Source organism: Rattus norvegicus, chromosome 7 (genome assembly GCF_036323735.1).
Source record: "Rattus norvegicus strain BN/NHsdMcwi chromosome 7, GRCr8, whole genome shotgun sequence".
Classification (NCBI taxonomy): Eukaryota; Metazoa; Chordata; class Mammalia; order Rodentia; family Muridae; genus Rattus; species Rattus norvegicus.
In genome coordinates, this window is record NC_086025.1 from 37,149,667 (window position 1) to 37,165,765 (window position 16,099).

At 35.0% G+C, this 16,099-nt stretch overlaps 1 protein-coding gene across 4 annotated transcripts in view; it reads right to left on the reverse strand.

The window, feature by feature from the left end:
* Positions 1-1,789: 1,789 nt before the first annotated feature.
* The window catches only part of Tmtc3 (transmembrane O-mannosyltransferase targeting cadherins 3), a 45,095-nt gene continuing 30,785 nt past the window's right edge, over positions 1,790-16,099 (reverse strand). For 2 of the 4 annotated variants that reach the window (NM_001135858.2, XM_039079084.2), the window contains 5 exons: positions 15,508-15,619; positions 9,579-9,682; positions 8,390-8,559; positions 6,866-7,092; positions 1,790-5,648 (listed from right to left, as the gene is read on the reverse strand). In NM_001135858.2, coding sequence (NP_001129330.1) covers positions 4,834-5,648; positions 6,866-7,092; positions 8,390-8,559; positions 9,579-9,682; positions 15,508-15,619 — 1,428 coding nt within the window. In that variant the 3' untranslated portion in view covers positions 1,790-4,833. Of the gene's footprint in view, positions 5,649-6,865; positions 7,093-8,389; positions 8,560-9,578; positions 15,095-15,507; positions 15,620-16,099 lie in introns of those variants that run through there. The other 2 variants (XR_010052970.1, XM_063263465.1) reach the window with 2 other exon arrangements.

Consider the following 16,099-nt stretch of genomic DNA (forward strand, 5'->3'; position numbering starts at 1 on the left):
AACCTGCAGAGTTTGTGCAAGTCACTCCTATGTCTGTTTACTAATTTTATCATTTGCTCTGTAAATCTAAAACTAAAAGTAGTTTCTATCATTTTATTTTAGGTCTAGAATCTACATTTAATTCATTCTCATAAAATCCACCTTTTGGTTATTCTCTTATTTTTCTGCTATCTCCAGTAGGAAGGAATCGTGCCATATTTTTATTCTCCTGGTGACAAACCCTCTCCTGCCCCACCCCCCAAATCTTACCTACTTGATTGAATTGTATCAGAATAGCATACTCCTGAGTGTGCCCATATAGGTTTCTGGAAAGGATATATTTAAGGAATAATTAAGGGATGAATATGGATTGACACCATACTGGATTGAAGAAAAGGGGAAAAGAAAAATTTCATAAAGTCCAAGTATTTTCTCACTCAGCTTCCTAGCTACCATGGTTTTGCTCAGGCATCCCCCTCCCCCCACCACCCACACCCCGCCCCCGGCCATTATGGGCTGTGAAACCCTGAGTTAAGATAAATCATTTCTCTTGTTCCTCACGCATTTGTCCTAATGGCAAGAAAGTGGCTATTACCTGCTTTTTTTTTTTTTTTTTTGCTGCTTATTTACAATATATAAATTCCTTATCCTTGTATTTAGTATTCTTACATTTACCCATTGGCCATTTGTTTGGAAGAAGTATATGATTAACTGTGTCAGTGGTGTTCAGTGGACAGTGGGATTTGTGGTTTGGTGACTTAGAACTATTCACTCCAAGGTCAGCCATATGACCTGTTGTAATGCATCCAAATCAGAACCATGTCAAGTAGTGGGCTCATTGTAGCTACAAAGCTTTCTGAATTAATAACCAAAGGAACTCCTGATCATTGAAATAGTTCTTGGCTGTCTGTAACTTAAAGGGTCTTAGCAATCTTAAATTAATCTTTCAGACTGTTGTTAAACATGTTAAAGTTACTGAGTTCTGATCACTGAAATGTTTAAGAAAGAATAAACTACAATGATTTTTGAGATCTGCTTTATTCAAAGCAGAAGTAGAAAAGGCACCAAATTCTTAAGGAACATAAACTCTTTTTGATGGGAAATATCTACCTTCACTGACATAAACATAGAGACATTTTTGATGAAATGTGTTTTAGAGAGTTTGCCTGACACAAACTCTTCAGACTTTTTCTAAGGTTTTTGGCTATGTCCCTGACAGTAGTAAAGGATCAAGGCAGCATAATAATCCAATTGTAAGCTTAGTTTTTATTTTAATTATTCCAGAATTATCCTTAGGCTATCTATGCATAATATTAGTGCTAAATCTAACTACTTATTTTCTGTTATAGCATCACTAACAAATATTTTAGCGTGTTCATAAGTAAGGTTGTTTTACCCATTAGAAAAGCTAACATTTTATATTTAAACAACTATATATATATATATATATATATATATATATATATATATATATACTAAGTACTTGAAATGTTTCTGTGATTTTACGTATACCAATGCTTTAAACTACATGAAGAAATAAAATAACTTACCCTGAACTACAGTAAGGGTGATGACTTGGATTTGAACCTGGAGAGATGTAGAAGTAAACTTTATATAAAATTCCAAGTTTGGAGTTTAGCCTTCTCATGTTCTAATATTTGAAAATGTAGCATTATCAGGAACTATAATATATGGCCTGCTATTGACAGTCATTTCTAACAAACTACGTGTCAGCTCATCAATTTCTTTCTGTAGGCAGCCACTATATACAAAACTTTGCATTTCATTTTAACATCAAAAGACAATCAGGTTGAAAGTTTTAAAAAGTAACAATTTAATAATGAATATTTAGAAATGTGATACACACAAACAGCATAGTAATATAAAAATGCATACAATTTTAAACTACTTTTTAAGGAACCCTGAATATGGATAGGTGACAAGAGTTTTAACAGTTACCAGATATTTGGGGGGGGGGGACTCATTTTAAATATCATTTGGCCATGCAAATAAAAAAATAAATATGACAAATATATGGATTTTTGAAGTATAAATCGACATACAAATCTATATATTCTTAATAGTTTTCATTAAAGCATCTTTGAAGCATTCTATAACATGAAGTTGAAAACTCAGATGTAAAGAAAGGCATGTTTTATTAGAACTGTGTAATTCACACATCAAATACATAAGAGTATACACAAAAGGTTAAACAAAATGATATATCTAGTTATTTTATTCTTGACGTCACTGGTGTCGGAAAATCACACCCTGGGACTGGGCGAGGATGCACATGCCGGTACTCCCAGGCACACAGGGAGCTGCGACAGGATCACTTGAGCCTTTGAGTTCAAGACCTGCATGGGCAACACTACAAGGCCTAGCCTCAAGAGGAGGGTTGGTGAGTAAGACTACTCACTAGGAAAATTTGAAAATTCCCAATTTCAAATGTTAATAGGGAAACAAAAACTATAGTAGCAATTTAGAATTTAACTCCACTTTCTGAGGAGTAGTGAAGGGGAAATGTAACATGGCTCCTTGAAGATTGTCAAAGCTTTGCTAGAAGTCATGACAAGTAGATTTTTTAAATGTTGAAAATTAAACCTGTATCTTTTTATCTGCACACAATCCTGTGATATGTCTTTTTTTTTTTTTTAAATTCATATATCCAAAGTGTTAAATCGTAAGATAGTAACCTGGGCTTAAAGTGTTTCTGTTCTCACTTCTTCAAAACAAGAGCTGAGGCAGCTGGGGGTGTGGAGATATTTACTATAGCTTCTCATCTGAATCGTTCCAATACAATTTCATGCACTTAAGAAATATTAATTTGACCATAAGCAAGGTTGATAGAATTTACTATTTATATTTTCAATAGGATATATTCCTTAGTGGGATTTAAGCCATCAAAACTTAATTGGGTTGTATTACTAATTTACAAATTTAACAGAGGAGAGAAAAGGACCTTTACTGAACTAATTTAGAGCAGTTGCCCTGAACTCTAACTACAGTGAGACTCACTGGAAGAGGTTTTGGAAAGACTGAAGCATGACTCAATTTCAGGAAAGCTCCCATATGATTCTACTACGAAATGAAGTTGGGTATCACTGACTGGTAATAATTAATAATAGATATTCAAGATGAATTTGATTTAAATAAATTAAAATTCAAGTATGAGTACTTTCTTTGTGACAGGCATAATTATGAGTGCTAATAAAAGATTTCTTGTATAAAAATTATTGGATATTAATATTTATCCTCATCACTTGACTAGCTATATAAATTTACTAAAATAGTCTTCAAACTTTTATTAGGTGTGCTATCATAAAAGGTTTCCTTTGACTTACTTACTGCACTGTCCTCCACTTAGAATTTAAATTGTAGTGATTATCAGCAAAAACTTTTCTAGAGATAAACAGAGAGAACAATAACTTCAAGTTATAGTACATGAGGTATTCTCCACTCTAGATCTGAAGTCACAAAGATACACTCTAAGAACTGAAACAAGATACTGCTTTGATGGTTAACAAATCTCTTGGGTCAAGAACTAACACCCATTGGCTTTAGTGCTGGAGTTAAATTATCTTAAAAAAAAAAAAAAAAAAAAAAAAAGAAAACAACTATGTCAGGTCCTCTGGGAAGCTAAAAGGAATGGGTCTTTAATGCAGAACATGTTTCTTATGACCTATTTATAAAAGATTTCTTAGAAAACATTAGAAAAGGATGGTTTCTAAGACATAGAGATTAGTTAACTCAAGGGAACTAGCAATTTAAACTAAAAGTTTAAAATTTTTATGAAAGATCAGTAGTTAAAATAAATACTTAATAAAATATATACGATAAGAGGAATCTAGTATTTAAAAATAAATGTCACATTGTTTTGCCTTCAGTTAAACAAAACTGACTGTAGTGGTTTAGGTATCTAAGAATTGTTAAGGTATGAGTTTGGAAACAGGAAACTGATTTTAAGCTCAGACCAGAGAGATTAAAGATGAAAGAGATTACTACAATTACTCTAAAGCTTAAAGAAGAATGACTGGGACTTTTCTGCCAAGAAGCAGAAGACTTTGGGGAACAAGTGCCAATGAGTAGTCATGGTTATGTAGCTTATGTGGGAGTCCTCAGTGTGAGAGAATACAGTATCAGCGAGCACCACTAGTGTATATGCATAACACTTTACCTGCTTAATGCTTACATATTAGCATGAAAGACAAAAGGCATTCCTAAGCTAACTTGTCATCTACATGATGTATGATTTACTTTAAAATGTTTTTTCTACCATTCCTTCTAAATTCCAATCAAAGAACACATTAAAAAAACACAGTATGACTATGCAGTATAATGTCCCTTGGTTTATGAGAAGAGTTACTGAATGTCTTCAATGAGTATCAGTCCATTCCTGAATCCAAAGAGGTAATGAAAAATGAAAAACAGTTAATAAATGGGAATTCACAAACCCCAGTACATTCTGGATTTATCTCCAAGGGTTCATCTTTGATGCCCCATATTATTTCAATTCAGATTAGTAGAAAGACATATCAGTACTTCCCCACCCTTTTCTTTCTATAATAAACCCACATCTTTCTCTTTCTATAATAAATGTTTCAAGTTGTGACTTGGAATTTGTGATTTCTCCAATATTCTTCCAAATTAAAATTTGTGTCCTCTCTTATAAAACATATATCCTGGGACAGATAGGTCTTCAATAAAAATCTCATTTTGATCCTATATAGAGAATCTTATGCAGTTTTTGAAAAACCAGTATATAGTCTCAACATTTTTCAGTTTCCAGTACAAGCAAACACATGATAGAGACTGAAGGTCTTGGCTACATTGTTACATGATACAGAATTAGTGTTATTCTCCATTTAAAATCCGTTCAATCTCTTCTAGCCTTTTCAAAGCAGCAACTCTTTTCTTCTCAATTTCTTTGATGTCTTTTGTTGTTTTATGGGGGGCATCTTGGTCTGCATTTCCTGTTGACTGCTTGTTAGACTGAGACTTTCTGTTATCATTTGTTTTTATGATTTGTGCTGGCCTGGACTCACTGATGATTTCTTTTACATCCTCGGAAGGGACTTCATCTTTTTCTTCTGTACCTGAAGTCTTATCAACTGGGGACAGTGGCTGATCCACAATACCAGAAGAGGCGATTTTATCCCTGACTATACTCAAATGGCGTTGAATATATTCCTCATGAGGTGCTAATGCCAAGGTTTCAACTAGGCATCTCTCCGCTTTCAGCAAGTCCTTCTCTTCAAAGTACACGACACAGAGATTGTGCTTTCCTTGCACATTGCTTGGATCCATTTCCAGGATCTTTTCAAAACATTTCTTAGCTCCAGCTATATCCTTCTTCTGGTTCATCAGAATATCTCCTTTTAAAATGAGGCCCTTGGTATGATCAGGATAGTATCTGAGCAGCTCTTCTAAGATTGGCAATGCCTTTAACTCCTTAGCAGTCTGTGAGTACAGGAGTGCCAGGTTGAACAAAGCACTTCTGAAGTCAGGCTGTAACTTGATAGCCCTCTTCATCCAAGTCTCAGCTTCAGAGTCCTTTTTGTCATCCATGGCAAGCATCCCCAAATTGAAATAGCCATTAGCATCTTGCGGCTCCTCATTTATGTAATTTAGAAGCCGTTTTCTAGCTTCTGGTCTGAGTTTAACTTCACCTAAAAGTAATTTTATTTAAAGGAGATAAATTATCAATGAATGAACCATTTAGGTATTTTGTTAGATCACAAAAATACAGCAATAAAACATCTTATTTTTATAAATAAATAAAAAGTAGAAAACAAAACAGGAAAAACAATGTGATTGAAACACTCAAACGATAAATTCATTTCCTTTTCAATCAGTACTTCAGATGCCAAGAGAAGAAAATCCTTTAGTTTGGAATCTAATCCGGCATTAGAGAAGAGTAGATACATGTATGACAAAAGATTTCCAAAGATGTGTATTCAAGCACAGGTTGTGTTAGTAGTTTGAATTTATAAACCAAACAAGTTTTTAGTTACTCTGGGTTAATTTACTGAATTTTCTAATAATTATAGGACATGTACGTGTATGTATGTATGTGCATGTATGTATTTATATATATATAAATATGTTGAATAATGAACAATTTTTATCTCTAATTGGAATGCAAAATACAAACTTTGAATTCTGAAAAGTTGAAAGAAATACATTCAACATGCAATAGGATAAAGAAGATATTTATGACAAAAAATTAATATCATAAATAATTTATGCTGTCTTGTGAAGGAAAATATTCCCACATACAATATGGTTTAAAGACACTATTGGGATTAATGTTAGTTTACTAAATTATAGAAAATACTAGAAATTATAATAATATTTGAAAAATAACCTAAGATATGCAAAGAATTTTCTTTTACATCACAGTAAACGAACATGAAATTGAAAATAGGACAATGCTCTGGGATCCTTAAACGTAGCTACAATGTTTTTCACAATTTCTGCAGCATTTATATTTATATACAAGTTTTATTATGATTATATGAATAAAATGATATTATATTGTAGATACTGGCTGATGGTTTCTGAAAAGTTAGTTTTACCATACTCTAGAAAAACGTGCAAGTAAAACTGTCACATATGCCTCTTCATGCCACTTGAAAGGACTTTATGTCAAGTATTTTAAATATTCTTTTTTTTTTCTTTTTTTCAGAGCTGGGGATCGAACCCAGGGCCTTGCGTTTGCTAGGCAAGTGTCTACCACTGAGCTAAATCCCCAACCCCAAATATTCTTATTGTAAGTTGTGTTATGTACATTATTTTGCAATAAAACAGCCTGTCCAGAAATATTTATTATGGATTTTACAGTATTTTAATTGAGTAAATAGAGACATATTTTTGGAGAACTTACCTGATTCCTGCATTAAAATAGCAGAATTAAACAGTGCTAGCTTATGTCTGGAGTTCAGTTCCAAAGCCCGATTAAAGTTCTTCAGAGCTTCATCTGGTTCTTTAAGTTCAATATAAACAATTGCCAAGTTGTACCACAGGTCTGCATTATTTCTGTCCAGCTCCAGTGCTTTAAGATATGCTTCTTTTGCTTTGAGAGGCTTATTCATTTTTAAAAGCAATTCTCCCCTGTGGGAAACAGACAGATAAGGTTTACCTTACTATCTAACTATAAAAAAAAATCACTTTCTGAAACTAACCTCAAGTCTGAACTCCACTTCAGCAAATCTAGTTGCATTTGCTTTCAGGTATTATAAAAGAAAAGCGCACGTCTGACTGGACAGTAAATGTGAGAAGCAATCAGAGAGGGTGACAGAGGAAAGGTGCTCATGGACGAATCTTTAAAAAAGACAACTAGGTAGCCAATTACAGTCGAAGATCAGTAAATCAGATGATAATATGGGAACAATTGGCAAAAATGCTGTTGTTACTGAGAGTTTCTTTAAGTCTGATATAAGTCTTACTGTGTTAATTAGCCGAGACTTTAGAAATGTGAAATCTGCACATAAATTAACTTAGTCTCCTTCAAAGTATTCTTATATAATAGCTATCTAAAAGCATATAGACAGACAGACTGATAGACAGATGAATGAAAAAATGAACTGAAGTCCAAATGTTTGCAAGGAGAGCACTTGTGCCACCTACAGGCAGCTTTGGGAACACACTAGAGCCACACAGCAGAAAGCCTTTCTCTCTTTCCAATGCTTCCACTCTGAGTTTGAGAACTTGAAAAACAGTCATTTTGCTTAAAATTAGTGAAGTTATGTTTACTAAGATAAATACGGCAACTTGTAGACACGAGACCAAGGTTACATGCAGAGACTACTGAAGTCTTCATGAAATAATGTACGAAGCATTGACTACTGGATGAGGAAAAAACTCAAAAAGACAATATTTGATTTAGGGATAGATTTTACTCTCAAAAAGCTGAATTCAGAATATACTTTCCTCAGAGAAACAATGCTATAAATTATGATAAGTTTCATGTCAGTATATAAAGCAAAGTTTAACATGCAATGTCACTCAAGTATGAAAATGATGTTTCTATGAGAATATAAAAAATATTAATGTGTGTCAAACAACTTCTTTTTCTTTACTGTCAGGCAAGATGTCTTTTTTTTTTGTGGCAAAGGTAGCAGACACACACACACACACACACACACGGTGGAGGCAGCACTGATACTGTCTACAAGACACAAATAGAACATGGGGCTGCTTCTAGAACTCTTTCATAGAACCTAAGTCAGCTACCATAATGATTTCCTTGTCAGTTTCAAATTACTTAGTGTGACTGTCATCCTCTGCGAGGTACTCCCTTTATGCACATAGCTGTCAAGAACATTAAAAGAGCACCATGGTAATTCAGTTAAAACCTACACGCAGACACAGCTTCCGCTTTACAGGGGTAGCTCTGAAGAGGTGATACCTGCTAATGTAAGCCTGCTTGAAGTCTGGCCTCATGCTGATTGCCTGTCGGTACAGCTGGTCCGCTTCCTCCAGGCGGGACTCATTTGCTCGAATGAGGTTGGCCAAATTGATATAAACATTTAGGTGATTAGGGGCAATTCTGGCTGCATATTTTTTACCAGGAATAATCTGTTTAAGAGAAAAACATGTTTGTGTATTTGATAGCAAATAAAAACAAGAAACGTTTTCCTAGTGACTTATTTTAAGTGACATGGAACCTAAGTTTTTGCTAAAAGTTTTACTAATATGACAAAGTAATCATAAAAATGTAAAAAGCAAGCAGGGCACGCATGGTTGCATGTCTTTAATCTGAGCATGACAGAAGCAAATGGAGTTGTGAGCTATAGGCCAGCTTTTTTACAAAGAGCATGTCAAGTCACATGCACACATGCACGCACGCACAAAAATGTAAGCACTTACAAACATATGAGAATATTAGACACTGAATTTAGACACTGAAAGACATATATTGGCTTCATTCATGACACCTACAAATTATTTCTGGCTTTTTGTGTAAACTTATCTTTGTATTAAGTCAGAAAAATCAGAAGTTTTAGAGGTCAATGGTTCATACTCTACAGCACAAGATAATAATCTGTTTCAATCCGACTATACACTTTGTTAACTCTAGTTCCATCAAGAAAATTATTTTCTTATTTCTGCAATAGTAGGGCAGCTAGTTTTATTTTATAGTCATATTGAAACCTTATTTATTTAGTAGAGTTGTACAATAAAATGCTCTAACCGATAATTCAAGTTAATACATAATACACATACGGATGGATCTTTGGTACTATATATCCAGTGACCTTTGATCTGTATCACAGCAACAGCTGATTAGCACAACAAAGTGGCAGGGGTGCAGCCGCTACTTTATAATTTGCTTTCATTGCTCTGAAGTTACCATTTAAGGTACAAGAATTAAATTCTCTTCATTTAGCCATTTTGGTAATTTATTATCAGCATCAGATATTTATGTTCTAAAAGTGAGCATTTACACATTAACTATAACAAACCTTTTAAAAAAAGTCATTTGAGCAAGCAATTACATCTAATCAGGAACAAGACTGGGGCGGGATAGACTACTGCTTGATAGCTGTGAGTTAATTCAGTCTTTCCACACGGACACAGTAAAGGAGACAACGTACCTGAGGCATTAGTGATTTAGCCAACATGTAAGATTCTTCAGCTTCTTTAGTTCTGTTTAAGTTTTTATACGTTCTTCCTACATTCATGTGGGCACCAATGTCATCTAAAACAAAACAGAACACTTAATGCAAACACAGTAGGCATTACTCTGAGCAACTGTTGGAAGGAGGGCTTTCAGAGACAATTGAGAGAGTGGGAGAGGACTGGCCCTGCTTTCTGGAAAGTTCTTCTAAAACAACTTGTCATAACATACAAGTGACAGGACTGATGGACACAACAAAAGGACTAGAGTAGTGTAAGGACACAAAGTGCCGGCCACAAGGGAAACCTCCCAAGTGCATCTCTGAGGGTTTAGGGCAAGAGAAAGGCAACAGAATACTTCACATTTTACTACACCATAATACCAACAGCTCATTTCTACTTCCTTAATCTCAGTTTTAGATCACTAAAAAATACAGCTCAACTTTACAAGTGAAAATGGCAACAGTTAATTCCTATAATTAGGACATGGGTTTAAATGACAACTATGTACCTTGGTAGAATTACAACTAAGAAATGGAACAACTTGTATTTCAAATAAAATGTGAATGTGATCAGAGTTGAGTCACAGGTTGATAGGTTGACATAAGAAGTTGTGATCACTCTCTTTTAAATTATGATACATTCTTATATAACTTAAAGAATTTTAAAGTTATGTTAATATCAGAATGTCAAGAATTTATATCTCATTTCCTGATATGGAAAAAAATACACGATAAATTTATTTAGGAGAATAGCTGTGCATCTTTAAGAAAGATGAGGATTAATTATATAATAGTTTTAAAAAGACACAATTCAAAGGTTTGGAATAAAGCTAAAAGGGAGAGCTTAAATTAGACAGTCTTTACTCAACATTAGTATCTAGTAGACATGGCAGGGTTTCAGTTATGATTCTACCTGCCTGCAACACTGAGGATCTGCAACTGTGGAGCAGAGTTCTCTTTGAGTGCCACTCCCAGGACACATAGGGGACAATCTTATATATTATGGGCTATTCCCAAAGCAGGAGAGCAACAATCCTGTATGTGATGCTCTTTATGATTCAATGGAATGCAAGAAAAAAACTGTCAGAGTAGTAAGTTGTGAGAACTAAATGTTCCTAACAATTTTGCTTCAAATAACTCTGAACTGCAAATAATCCAACAGTCCATGAACAGATAAATGGCTGGACGAAGTTGTATATGCACATGAAGAAGTGCTAGTCAGCCACAAAAAAGTATTGTTTTTTCTTTTTTTAGAATTTATGAACAATATTGATAAGCAACAAAAAATTATACAAGAAATCCAGCGAAAAATGAGTCCATAGAAGATGAGTTCTTCATATACAATTTTAGAAGAGTAAAGAAATATATGGCAACTGAAAGCAGTTCAATTTTATTTGGTGGAAAGAACTGTAAAGAGATAGAAAGATTTTGAAACCTGAGGGATACTGTCCCTGTTTGATGGTAATGGACTTATGGGCAATACAGAAACACTTTCTAAATGGTCTCCACTTCCTTTTACTGTGCTTTGCATAGCCAGCGTTCCTCAAAATTACCTTCAATGAATCTGATCTCACTTTATTCTCTGTCAAATGATAATTTTTCAGGAGTCATTCTCTAGTCATTACTTCTAATCTCTATGTTGTTTATTTTTATATTTTAACTAAAATTTTAGGTACTTAAAAAGACATGACTACACACACATATACATTTTTGGCTGTATATTTCGAGTTGGTTAATCAAGGAAATTAATGACCCTAAGAAATAAATGTATTTGTACTAATATTAGTGATGTAAAAAGCAAACAGACAAGATTTTTCTGATATCCTCCTACTTGTCTAGGGATATTCTTTCCAAATAGGAAAAAAAAAATTAGGGATTGGACATCTGGCACTGACAAAGAAAATCTCAAAAGGTTGTTGCCTAGGAAACTTAATCAGTAGAATGCCTGGCACACTGAGCACAGCTCCCCTCCCCCACAGCGCCCAAGACCCCATCCTGCTGCTAAACCTATACAAGGTTCAGTCATTGAAACTCATCCTTAGGCAGGTAATACAACTGTTTTTTTTTTTCCCTGTTATTCATCTATTATCAGTTTATACGACCAACTTTTAAAATCATCAAATGTCAAAAAGAATAGAGTAAATTTTAAACTACATTTCCAATGGGAGGCTCAAAGCAATAGTTCTACTCATTGCTGGATTTTAGCAGTTAAAGCAGTGGCTGACGCATGGCTAAGTTTTCAATGTACAGGTGATGAACCAACTGCTATTATTCTCCCTTTCCCCTTTCTCTCTGGTGTAACCTGGTTCTGGACTGCCAGTCAAAGGTCATCTATACAGGTTCTATGCTCTTGTGAAGTGGAGGGACCTTTAAGAGATGATTGGCTAGTGGTGGGAAGTTAGGTCACTGAAGGTAAGCCATAAGGAGAATATTTGAACCCAGGCATTTTCCTGCTACTTTGCTTTCTGTCTGTCACGAAGTGAGAATCATTCTGCTATAATGCTGTCATGAATATTGCCTACCCAAAGGCTCAAAGTAACGGATGAAGTCACCTAAAACTTTCTTTGTCTTATTTGAAGTTGATTATCTCAATATTTAATACAGTAATGGCAAACATGGATATCTACTGTATCCCACAGTTGTAAATTATCTTTTTATTCCCTAGAGGCATTAATAAAAATATATTTGCATACATAGTTTAAAGTTGTTATGCTACCATGGGCTAGACACTGGCTTAAGTTTCTGATGAGCATTTAACCTATACAAAGACACCTGATTATTTTTCAAAATATATGGAACAATTGTGATTGGATTAATTTTAATATAAGGTTTATTTGATAACAGTAAGCATTCCCATTATGTAACTAAGGTTATCCTCATCTCCACCCCCTCCTTCCCCCAATGTTTAACATACAAAAGCCTTAGTCTGCTGAGGCATCCCCTAACCACCAATTTTATCTTTCTGGCCATCTCCTGAGTGCTGACACTACAGGCCCACGGTACCATAAATGTTTCAGATTCTAACATTTCAACCACAAATAACCGCCTCTTTTTCCTTACCCTGGTCTTTCTGTTACTTTCTGCAATATCTAGCAATACAATATTATAACATGTCATCCTACATGCCAACTGGCCCTATAAGCATAGGTATATAGCAAGAAGTCAAGAAGCATACCATAAATGTTATACTCAGGGTTTCTAAATTCATCATAAGGATGCTGACTATCGATCTTCCCAGACTACGGCTTATTAAAACTTACTTTTGAACATGTTGAGAGTAAAGTCATATTCAGGCTAAATACAGGGTACGCTTGAAATAGAAATAAGTAAAAACTGAGGGTGTGTTGTTTAGGTAAACTCTTACATCTGCAATCTTAACCATTCACACAAGAAAACTGATCACTCATAAATATGTATCACACATGCACTTGATTTATCTTTACAAAAATGCTGAGACAGAAATCCCCATTCCAACACAGAAGTGAGGTAGGAGTGAGCAGGCTTAAATCTTAAGTGTTTGATAAGAAAGTGATAATTTAAGCTGGGAAGATGGCTCATTTGTAAAGGTGCAGAGCCTGGTGACCTGAATTCGTTCCCCTGGACCCACAAGATTGAAGAGGAGAATGGATTCTAACCGTCCTGTGACTGTCGTAAGCATGCAACACACACACACACACACACACACACACACACACACACACACACACACACACACACACAATGCAGCAACAAAAATTTTAAAATGATAGGATGAAAATCTAAGACTAAAATAAATTAGAATTACTATGTTTAGTGAATTTGTTTGTATATAGGATCAATCAGTTGATGCAAGTGTAAAACATGAATCGGATGTTTATGCTGCCATAAGGAAGCACAACATTTTAAATAAATTAGTATTTCAAAGGACCTGAATTATAAATACACGTGTATCTCACAGAAAAGCTATGAAAAGCAAATGTAAGGGGTCTACACATAAGTGCTGTTACTCAGAAGGGAAGAGGCCTGGGAAAGTGGCTGTGAGGCTGGTTATACAAGATGACTAGTGCAGACAGCAAAGTATGTTAAGGTAGAAGACAGATGGGAGGAGAAAAATACATTACGGGGTCAAGAAGATACATAAATCAAAGAGGAGATATAGGACACATACTCCATATTCCAAGCAAAACTAGACTACATGAAAACTAAGGAAGATAGATTAGTAACAGTGACATTTCTATAGCCTTCATTTCGTCCTGTTCTAATTGAATTTGGTTTTGGGTTAATGACACAGTTAACTGTCCTTCTTAGTGTGGTGACTATGACCATTTCTTATCCTGTGCAAATTGGGCCTGGAGGAAGAGTAGGTGTGACCCATAACCTCCAATTTTCATTCCAGACAATTCTCAGTGCTTTAAAAAATAAAAACACTCAACAACGATGATTATGAAACTGTTTATCTACTTCTATTTTCACGGCTACCAATATTTGATTCACAAATCCTGGGCTCTAACATCACCATTTTCAAAATGCTTTAATTTCAGCAATGTACAAGACATAGTCTCTCTCTATGGCCCTAGCCATCCTAGAACTTACCAAGTAGATAGATCAAGCTGACTTTGACCCCAGAGACCCACTTGCCTCTGCCTTTAAGTACTGGCATAGAGAGTGTGTCACTACACTGAACGTACATATGTTATTTTCTCACTCTGTGGCCTTGATGTTCTTTTTGTCAATAAACTCTCCTATCTTAACACCTCTTTCTTACCTTAACACTCAGTTCAAAGGTCATAATTTTACAAAATAGAAAAAAATAAGGCAGTGCTCACCACTGGACCATTTGCGAGATAGTTAAAATATGGGGATTGTTTCACTTGTCTCTGAATAGAATAAATGATGACATCTTGTGGGACTGGTAATTGGATACACCTTTGGTGAAACAATTCTGCATACTAGCAATGTCAAGAGCACTCTACTGTAAAACACTGCTGTTCGAGTTACACACTACTCAGATGCTACCATTTCGTTAAGACATATCTACTGATCTGATCTCTTTTCTCCCACCCCTTTTGATTTAATTTGGATTATAAAGTTACTATAATTGAGCCCTTAGCATTTTTTTTTCCTTAGTAAAACACATCTAAAAAATATTCTAAGCCTTAGTAACAGAGTAATTCATTACCTTAGCTGAGGAGAAAACCATTTAACTGTATCAATTGATTTAATTTTCAGTTATTACTAATCCAGGGTGATGATGATGGTTGGCAACTGTATATTTTTCTAGCTGCCTACCTTTGCTTCATGTGGATACATCATAAGAGAGCTTACTAGGAATGTACAATTTCAGGTGGTATCTAATCTGCACCAGAATGGCCAGGAGAACAAGATCTCTAGGTTTCTATGCACATGGAGGTTTAGAAGCACTGTCTCTTACATGACCATTTTGCCTTCTCTCTTGTTCTCACATCTCAAACGAGTCCTTTCCTTTCCTTTCTACTGGTGATTTTTACTTTTCACTGAGGAAACAGAAGCAAACAGAAGGCAACTTCAGGTTACTCCATATTATTCACTCACCTCTTATCCACTGTCCACACACTGCCTGTTTGTCACTACAATTGATTCTAGGTCCTAAAAGTAGAGTAGCTTGTATCCCAGATGCTGTCTCTTCCCCACGGCTGCTTTACTGCTTTTCTCAACTACACTGATATGCTTGAGAAATGCCACTTTCTCTCACCTGAAAAGAATCTGTCACCTTGTCATCCTTTCGCCTAGCACCAGAGCTGTCAGTTTGCTACATCCTTTACACTTTTTTCCTTTGGTGTCAATAATTCTTCCTTAACTCCCTTGAACTCAGCTTACTAAAGACTGCCCTCCTCACTACATCTGATGTCTATGCTGCCATCTACCAGTTACAATGAACAGTGCTTACCTGGCTGAACATGGGTAGCCTGCAAAAAGTATTTCAAAGCTTTCTCAAAGTTCTTCTCATTTTCCAGAGCATGACCCACATTATTCCATAATTTGGCATTGTTTTTATTCACCTTAAACACAAAGGAGAAAATAAGGAGCTATCATTAGAAAAATCAACAATGAAAATCCAAAAAACTCCAGTTCACAAACATTTGTTTGGTAAACTATTGAGAATGGAATGTTTAATGGAAATATTCCTAGAAATGAGACAAAGGCCTATGTAGTCTGCCTTTCCTCTTACACAGTAATGGTGTCAACCTTCCTAATGGTGTCATTCTTTAATGGTGTCATTCAGGTTGTGGTGATCACCAACCATAAAATTATTTTCATTGCTATCTCACAACTGTAATTTTCTGATGAATCAAAATGTAAATATTTATGTTTTCTTATGGTTTTAGGTAAGCCCCATGAAAGGGTTATTGATCGACACCTAAAGGGGTCGTGTCTCACAGGCTGAGAACTACTGCTTTAACATAGTATCAGAAAAATTCACAGCAGTTTGACTTCATTTACGTATCAGAAATGTTCCCAAAGTTCTTCTGATTAAATCA